The sequence below is a fragment of the Maniola jurtina genome, chromosome 12, assembly GCF_905333055.1.
Source record: "Maniola jurtina chromosome 12, ilManJurt1.1, whole genome shotgun sequence".
NCBI lineage: Eukaryota > Metazoa > Arthropoda > Insecta > Lepidoptera > Nymphalidae > Maniola > Maniola jurtina.
This window is the reverse complement of record NC_060040.1, coordinates 12,013,352-12,022,970: the sequence shown is the minus strand read 5'-3', so window position 1 is coordinate 12,022,970 and position 9,619 is coordinate 12,013,352. Positions and strand designations below refer to the sequence as shown.

The following is a 9,619-nucleotide window of genomic DNA, read 5'->3' as shown; positions in this document are numbered from 1 at the left end:
TTTGACAGCTTGGTCTTGCAAATGTGTAGCTCGGTGCATTGACAAAGTAGGTTATAGAATGTTACTTTCTCCAATTAAATACCTAAAGTTTTATGTTTATAAAATAAAAACAAAATATATTTTTATCAATAAATGAAAGTTTAAACATAATTTGATCTCAAAAGGTTAAAATTAATTGTTTAAGAAAAAGTATGTTGCTCGTAGATAAAACTAAGTATCTTTGTAAACACTATTGTCATAGTCAAGTCAACGTCAAATTGTCAAAATTTCAAAAAGTGCAGTTGCAAAATCGCTATTTATTTTTATTTGAAATCCTAACACATAAATGATTCGCTTGTTACTTTTAACAACTATCACCGGTTGTTTAAAGGTTAATTGCAGCACGGCTACTGTTTCCATGGCGCTCAAGAGTGTCGACTTTGAAGTGTTTGGCCGGGTTCAAGGAGTATTCTTCCGGAAGGTATAAATTACTGAGAGCTATTTATAAAGAACTACCTAAGTTGTTACCGGTTAAGATGACTGATGCTCAGAGTGTATAACGTGCAACTTAAATCAAGTTTGAAACAAATACCAGAATAATATGACTTCTCCAATAATCAAGTACTTGCCTAAACTTTTGCAGTTTTAACTCGTTGTTTCTTCTCAGAATGAGAAGGGTTAGGTCAAGTGTGGATTGTCAGACTTCACACACCTTTGAGAACATCATGGAGAGCTCTCAGCCATAGATGTTTCCGCCTGTTGTTTTCCTTCACTGTTAAAGCAAGTGATATTTAATAGCAATAAACATACATAACTCTGAAAATTTAGAAATATGTGTCCAAAATTGAACTGCCGGTCTCCCCAAATAGGAGGCTGAAGTCGAAACCACTAGGCTATCGCCACTTCTCTACAAACTGAATTAGCTAAGTCCTGCTAAATCAAATAATTATGATACAACTTGCAGAATCTGCAATGCCTGCCCTTTCTCTATTGTATATGCAGGAAAAGCAAGCAATAATCATCACTAGAATGATTCAATACCATACAAATTTTCTCAAACACACTTAAGTACCAAGCAGTATGCTTAAAGCTCAATAAGTTCCTTAGGATATTTATACTTAAGTTAAGTCTATTATTCTGCAGTATACAAAAACTCAAGCAGACAAGTTAGATCTCAAGGGATGGTGCAGGAACACATCCCGTGGAACTGTAGAGGGACAGATGCAAGGACCCTCAGATAAAGTGGAGTCTATGTAAGTTGTTGTATTCAATTGTTTTACTAAAAAGTGGCTAACCCCAAAAAGTATTTTTGAGTTATTGCTAATAAACATAAAAATTTCAGAAAAACTAATGTTTCTAAAAAAGTATGCTATAGATTAAAAACTAAAAAGTCACTAAAAGCATATTTTTTTAGAAACATTAGTGCTTCAAAATTCCCACATTTTGTGGTGATAACTTAATTACTAGTATTTGGGATGCTTTTTAGCAAAACGATGGCAGTATACTGTTTTTTATTTCAACTTTAAGTTTGCCAACTGTTGTGCCGTGGTGGTTCTTATAATATGTGGAAAGTGTGTTCCCAGCTGGATTAATAATAATTTAGGAATCATTTCTAAATTAATTCAGATATGATTGGGTTCAGGCTTCAACAGTGGTGTTATCATTGGTGGTAATGCTGCACTGTGGACCTGTGAGATATTAATTACATAAAAATTTATTGTGGGGGTGGGTTTCATGAAATTGCCATACCCCTTCCAGATAATTATTTCCATCTTAAATAGATACAAATATTTTAAAATACATATTATCAAAAATGATGGCAGCAGTACAATTCAAACTTTACATCTCTCCGGGTTTTGGTAACCCCTTTCCAAACAATTTCAAACACATCAATGCTTTTCATCATAAAATCCTGGTAGCATATAAAAAATATCTCAGTGATTACGTGCTATTTAATATCAATTTTGAAAATTCTATTAACTCTACAACTAGTAAAGTCAATTTTGTAGTAGATATTTTCATGTAATAGTGTAAGCCTTATCTCCAAATGCTAATACTTTTGTTGACTAATGAAAAAACTCATGTTAAATGCAGCTAGAAACTGAATGCCGAGGAACATAACTATTTGAACCTACTGTTTAGCTGCATTACAAAACTTGTGATTCATAAACCATTGATGGCAATGCACTAATCACAAATTGGGAATCACAAAGATGGAAGCTGACTAGGACAGTCAGAACCACTGACGTCTAGTAATACAAGTACGCTGGACTTGCAATTGCCAATCTATTTTTGAAGCAACTTGATTTTCGTCATTAAGGCCTTGACAGCAGCAGTGAGCTTCATGTGAGCATCATCATCATTATCATCAACCGATAAACGTCAAGTGATAGGTCTCTTGTAAGAGCTTCCATAGTCCACGGTTCTTGCGCTGCCTGAATCCAGCAGTTAACTACGACTCGCTTATTAATCTCGTACGTTCACATAGTAAGGAGTCTTCCAATGCTGCGCTTTCCAGGTCGCCATTCCAGCACATTGGGGATTCCAACATCTATTGGCTTTGTCGAACTATATGCCCTGCTCATTGCCACTTCAGCTTTGCAACCTGCTGAGTTATGTCAATTACTCAGGTACTAGATCTCCACATTTTTGAATTGATCACATTATCTTACTTGGAACTAAATGTTGATAATAAGATATCAGCTGTCAACAGTGTTGACACGAAGACAATTTGGGGAGCTTCAAGTCGGCACAAAAAATAACTGTCATTTTGTATGGCACTCATCTTCCAGCGTACTTGTTTATGTCCATTTCAGTGAACAGAACTCAATAACACTGAACGAGCGTGGCATAGGATGTATACCTACTCTTTTGATTAACATCCGTGTGCCTCTGACGATAGCTCGAAATGAATCTACGCTGAATAGAACGGCACTTCGATGGACTCATTTGGCCCATTGAAAGTCGCACGTTTCAGTTTTCGATTTTTTACGGATTGACTTTTAAGAGAAATCGCAGTAATTTGTTTTTGGAGTTTGAACGTATTCTCTTGGGATATATATTACAAACATTGAATTGAAAAGATCGAAGGCCTTTATACGAATACACTAGTTAGCTTGCATGTTGTGTGATTGGGTTCTGTCAAACAAGACTTTGCAGACTCGTGGAAATTTAGAGAAGCATTCATGCTCATTAAGTATTTAATCAACGCTAATGGGAGTGCTAATGCATTAACAAATGCTTTGTTCATGATTCTCAAGGGAGTCATACGAAGGACATGGAAGAGCAGCGCAGTGGCGATTGTATCGAAAAAAACCGGCCAAGTGCGAGTCAGACTCGCGAACCGAGGGTTCTGTTCTCGGGTATTTTTTCCGACTTTTTGCACGATAAATCAAAAATAATTATGCATAAAAATAAATAAAAATCTGTTTTAGAATGTACAGGTAAAGCCCTTTCATATGATACCCCACTTGGTATATAGTTATCTTACTTTGAAAATTGTCACAAATTTTAATATTTTTTTTTAGGGTTTAAACACAAATTCACGGTTTTCGGATTTTTTCCTTTACTTGTGTTATAAGACCTATCTACCTTCCAAATTTTGTGATTCCAGTGCAACGAAAAGTACCCTATGGTTTTCTTGACAGACACGACGCGACGGACAGACAGACGAAGTGATCCTATAAGGATTCCATTTTTCCTTTTAAGGTAGGCAACCCTAAAAATGAAATCCATCAATTAAATAATACTTAGCAATAATAAATATAAAATCAGTTAAAAAATTATAAAATCCATATCTATTCTATTATAATATAACAACCTTTTCAAGCTTTTAAAGCTTTTTTTCCTAAAGCATCATCAGTGTATCTGAATTTTAATCTCCGGGCTAGATAAATGGCAATATTGCGAAACGATTCTAGGTCGCATATACACAAACTACAAAGTAGCCTAACGATACTGAAGCGGGCTGGTCTAGGTCAAACATTTCAAATCTATTCGCGCGCATCCGCTTTTCTCTAATGAGGAGCTGAAATGAAAGCAGCTTTGCTGAACCTATTCAGACGGGTTTTCATGCATAAATGACTATTGAAAATACGTTGCATTTGGAAAATTTCGAACTGTGGCTATTTATTACCCTGATAGTACTCTCAATAATACTCCCTGGATTTAATTAGATCAGATTATCTATTAATTGCAGAATTGTATGTAAGTACAATGATCCTTGATAGCTCAACGGTTGAGGAGCGGACTGAATTCCGAAAGGTCGGCGGTTCAAACCCCACCCGTTGCACTATTGTCGTACCCACTCCTGGCACAAGCTTTACGCTTAATTGGAAGGGAAAGGGGAGCATTAGGCATGGCTAATGTTGTTATTTAAAAAAAAAATGGGTCTTAAAATGCGCGATGGCAATGGCACACAATTTTTGCATGATGGAGGTTTTTACTTTTGGATTGAGTGTGCTGCATAGGCCGTTACAGCGTCACCAGGTGGGGTGGCAAATGCGGTGCTCTGCCTGGTGGTGAGCCCTAGGGCTCGAAGAATGATTTGAAAGATCGGAGGCAGCGTCCTCCTAAGGGCACCTCCTGTGAGGCTCGGACCACGGCTTAGGATGACGTTGGGATTAGGTGGATTGGTTGGCGGTAGCTCACTATTGGCTACAATCCATTGTTGCAATAAGAATACCATAAATTCAGCCAATCACAACAATTGTGATTGTAATAATGATTGATGCAGGTTTTTGGGAATCGACCTTCTGGAAGATGTGATGTAGTAGCTATCAAAGTGGAATGAAAACGTAGACAAGATAAAGTTATGTTCGTGTCCAAAATAAAGGATAATGTCGGATCGTATAGTGAGGGCAATTCTAGACAGGCAGCGGTTTGATGATGATGAAAGTTAGTATAATGCTTAAGTGATCATAACATTAGCATTATGGCGCTATTAACGAGTTAATGTAAGTGTCGTACAGTTTCGTTGAAACTGAAGTAACTAAATGGATAAGTTAAATTATAATATTTTGTCATGTATCGGGAAATTATTAGACACAATAGGACCAAATCAGCTACGGCAGAGCATAATACGTTCAGAGCAAGACTCCAATGCCAATAAAGCTTTTTTTTAAAAAAAAAAAAGAATATTAGCCATGTTAAATGACTAATATTCCCCTTTCCTCTCCAACTAAGCGTCAGGCTTGTGCTAGGAGTAGGTACGACAATAGTGCAACAGGCGGGGTTTGAACCGTCGACCTTTCGGTTTTCAGTCCACTCCTTTACCGGTTGAGCTATTGAGGTTCTGAGGCTTAAAAATACCAAGCAGAGATTGAATGACTTGAACCTTGAACATTATCAAGAATATTGAATATTATTTGAAATTCTTACTTTGCAATAATAATTACTGTACACTAGATTTCCAAAAGCACTAAATGGGACGCGTCAGCTAGTATTTTATTAGTGAATAATAAATTATTAAAAAGATTTCTGTAATTCGTTTTGCGCTTGGTTGTAGTTGTAGATGTCCAATTTTTATGTGATTATAATCCAAATGATACTTAAATTGAATCTGCCAGACAGTTTTTCGTCCTTGCACTTAATAGAAAACGAATTCTCGTGGCCTCGCCGCACCCTCTTTCATAATGAAAACGCCTTAATGGCGGGCATTACGCCTCACGTCTATCTCAAGGCTAATGAGAACTTTGGGCGAGTCTTCATCGTAAACTTTAGGACACACAGACGACATGTTGCGCGACCGTTGTCTGTACTTGGTACCTACAGTAATATTTCACCATTAACAGTTCCTGAAGCCTGACTTACGAATTCTATTGACGCCCTCGTGCCCGCACCCTCTTTCATAATGATAAAGCCTTAATGGCGGGCATTACGCCTCATGGCTATCTCAAGGCTAATGAGAACTTTGGGCGAGTCCTCATCGTAAACTGTAGAACACACGACGACATTGCGTGACAAAACATTCATTATCATTTCATCATTACCAACCAATAGACGTCCTAGATCTCTTGTAGGGACTTCCACTCGCCGTTCGAATCCAGTAGCTCCCCGAGACTCGTTTAATGTCGTCTGTCCGCCTACTGGGAGTCTTCCAATACTGCACCTTCAGTGCGGTATCGCTATTCTAGCACCTTGAGTGGAGTCTTGAGCTAATGGAATAGCGACCTCGGTTTCTCGAACTACTTATATACCCTCCGCAATGCCACTTCAGCTCCGCAAATGTCGGTTTCTCTGGTTCTACTATGGATCTCCTTTAAGAAACTTCATTCATAGCTCTCTCCATCGCTCGTTGAGTGACTCTGAGCTTTCTTATGAGACGCATAGTTAGTAAGTAGTAACCATGTCTTGAATCCATTATGTTATCACTGGCAACACGCACTGTTCGAAAACTTTGGTCTTCAAGCACTGAGAAATTTTTGAATGACAAACCATCGTCATACATATTTTTCATGAAATAGTGTGTGTGTGTGTGTGTGTGTGCGCACGCGTGTGAGTGCGCACGCGTGTGAGTGTGTGTGTGTGTGTGTGTATGATTGTACGTGTGTGGAGTGGAATGTCCAATCGCGGCATCGAGCTTCCGAAAAGCAACTAAATCGCCGATCGTTGATACATAAAAGCATCGTGTTTGCTATGGTCCTTAGGATGGACGAGACAACATTTATATTCCCTTGACTATAAACTTTTTGTGCCTCCCTAGTGTGAGCTCAAGCTTAATGACAAACATTTCGCCTCACATCTTTCTCAAAGCTAATGAGAACTTCAGACGAGCCTCCATCCTAAGTCGTAACTTAATTCAGTTGAAGAATGCAAGTTTTACGGCGCTCGTTAAAAGTTCGCAATGATCTGACCTGTTTGAAGAGGGATGCAGGGAATTATTGTTAATAGAATCTCTTCAAGTAATAATGAGGTTCTTGCTTTTTTCTGCATTTTATCGGACGTAAAATTAAAGGATAGTATGACTTTTGAGCACCAATTAGTGTTCGTCTAACAAACTGTACCTTGGGTAAATTATTATTTAAGTATTAAACAGCTAAGCCTTGACCATAAAAATATTTTCTGTGCTTTTACTCTCCAGTAAATCATTCAACAAGATAAAGTTGAAAACTAAGACCCGACTGCGACCGTCTTAATAAACGCTGAAATATTATAATAAAATTGTTTTTCTGTCGCTTGGTATATTTAAATGTTATTGTACACTTATAGTCATGAGCTCAGAATTTTGTCCTCTTTCATTTTACATCCCATTCTATACAATAGCAAAAAAAATTCTCCTCCACTTTTTAGATGTAACATCTGTTAGGTCACTTTTTCGTATAAAATATAACCTATGTCAACCGGACTTTTAAAACAAATCAATTGACACCTCATTCATCAAAATCGGCCCAGTTATTTAGGCGCTACTGTGGAACACACAGAATCTGAATACAAACATACACACACACACAAACACCCACACACACACACACACACACACACAAACACACACCATTAAACAAGATTTGTTTATGGCCTCTGATGGAAAGCAATGATGTGATTTGTGATTGTACCAATCTATTTCTAAGATGTTTGAATGTTCATTAATTGGTTTATATTATAATTATTTCTTTTACTTCCCTACAGGATCCAATGGCTGAAGACAACAGGCAGTCCTAGTAGTCAAATCGACAAAGCAGAGTTCAAGAACCAGAAGGATATATCCGAATACACCTTCAGCAGCTTTGATATTAGACGTGATAATTAGTTTTCCACGCTTATCTAACGTTGCTCGTAAACGGGCTATAAAAATTGCTGTAAATCTAGCTGAAAACTATTTACCAGCATACAGGTATCATGAATTATTATGATCCCTTTAAAGATTGGATCTTGGCGGATATAGTATTGTTTTTAAAATTGCTTAAAAACTAGCCTGTTTATGTGTGTCTCACTATCATTTGTTCTATGTTCACAAAATTGAACCAAGACCATATTTAGTAGAGCTTTCATAAAATTATCCTAAAAAGTCATTTTTAATCTTAATCTTATGATGTTGGTTCTCGGGTATCAAAACTACACCAAAGGTAAGCCCCAGTTTTACAGTTTTCCTCGCTACTTCAATTTATGATTACTTTCCGCAAGTTTCATCAACACGGAATATTATAAAATATAATAACTATTGACTACTAAGTCTTTTTTTACACGACTAATTTAAAATAATTAGATACACTGATAGTTTAGATACTCCTGAATTTTCTACTTAGTTTGTTGCTTAGTATTCCTAGTTAGTATTTATTATCATGACTAGTATTAGACTATAGTAATAGACTTTATTATTATGACTTAAAAGTCCCCAATGTGATATTTTACCCATTTGATATTATGCTTGTTCAGCAGTATTTTTTTATCTGAATACAGATTGTTGAAAGTATATTTTTTTGTTTCATTATCTTATTTGCATGAAAAAGGTCGGGTTTTTTGTCATACACTCTGCGTCCTTTTGGAGATAAAATTGAAACTTCCAGTGCCCAAGCCTGTAATAAAAGACCCTTTGCTCATATATAATATAATGAATATGTAAAGACATATACTCATGTTATTTTCTTCTTAAGTCTGTCTAGAGTCTGGAGCAAAAGTAATGATACGTTTATTTCAGTATTATGTCTGGAATCCCTTCTTCTAACATGCCGCACAGGAATCGGTAAGGGTCTGTAAAACTATTTCATTTATTTATTAGACGGTTTGCTTTGTCTTTCCAAATATCTTCAAGATCACAGCTTTTACTCGTTATTATCGACAAGTGTAAATTAAAAATTTAAGACACCCCCGACAAGTGAAGGTTACAGTAACTAGAAAAGAGCTAATAACTTTCAAACGGCTGAACCGATTTTCTTGGATTATAACTAAGAGATCAAGCCACCCTTCAAACAAAACAAAACTAAATTAAAATCGGTTCATTAGTTTAGGAGCTACGATGCCACAGACAGATACACACGTCAAACTTATAATACCCCTCTTTTTGAGTCGGGGGTTAAAAAGATATGGAATGTTCCTATAACCTCATCATCATCAATAGATAAACGTCCACAACTGGACATAGGCCTCTTGTAGAAGCTTTCATTCGCGACGGTCTTGCGCCGCCAGAATGCAGCGGCTCTCTGCGGCTCGTTTGTTATCGTCTGTCCATCTAGATCTGCCAACTCTGCACTTTCCGGTGCGAAGTGGCCATTCCAGTACCTTAGGATGCCAACCGATACCTAGATGTATCGGTTTTTCGAACTAAGTATATGCCTAGCTCATTGCCACTCCAGCCTCGCAACCCGCTAAACTAAGTCAGTTATATATGGCGTTAGATCACACTCACTTCACACTATCACACTAATATCATAAAGGCGAAAGTTTATGTGTATGTGTGTATGTGTTCGTTACTGTCACGCAAAAACTACTGGACGGATTTGGCTGTTTGGAATGGAGATAGTCAATATCCAGGATTAGCACATAGGTTACTTTTTATCCCGGAAAATCAAAGAGTTCCCACAGGATTTCGAAAAACTTCGGTAGGAACTCTTTGATTTTCCGGGATAAAAAGTAGCCTATGTGCTAATCCAGGATATTATCTATTCCCATTCCAAATTTCAGCCAAATCCATTTAGTAGTTATT

The 9,619-nt window shown here is 37.1% G+C and overlaps 1 protein-coding gene across 1 annotated transcript; it reads left to right on the top strand.

Moving 5' to 3' along the window:
- The first annotated feature begins 257 nt into the window (after window positions 1-257).
- Window positions 258-8,389, top strand: LOC123870310 (acylphosphatase-2-like). Its single transcript, XM_045913554.1, has 3 exons — window positions 258-460; window positions 1,123-1,232; window positions 7,606-8,389. Exons 1-3 carry the CDS (start codon window positions 326-328, stop codon window positions 7,724-7,726), a joined length of 366 nt encoding a protein of 121 aa, XP_045769510.1. The 5' UTR covers window positions 258-325; the 3' UTR covers window positions 7,727-8,389.
- The last annotated feature ends 1,230 nt before the right edge of the window (window positions 8,390-9,619 follow it).

Coding starts and splice junctions, on each gene's coding strand:
- LOC123870310 (XM_045913554.1), top strand. CDS start 326: ATGATTCGCTTGTTACTTTTAACAACTATCACCGGTTGTTTAAAGGTT. Junction 461..1,122: donor AAGGAGTATTCTTCCGGAAG/GTATAAATTACT, acceptor ATTATTCTGCAG/TATACAAAAACTCAAGCAGA. Junction 1,233..7,605: donor TCAGATAAAGTGGAGTCTAT/GTAAGTTGTTGT, acceptor ACTTCCCTACAG/GATCCAATGGCTGAAGACAA.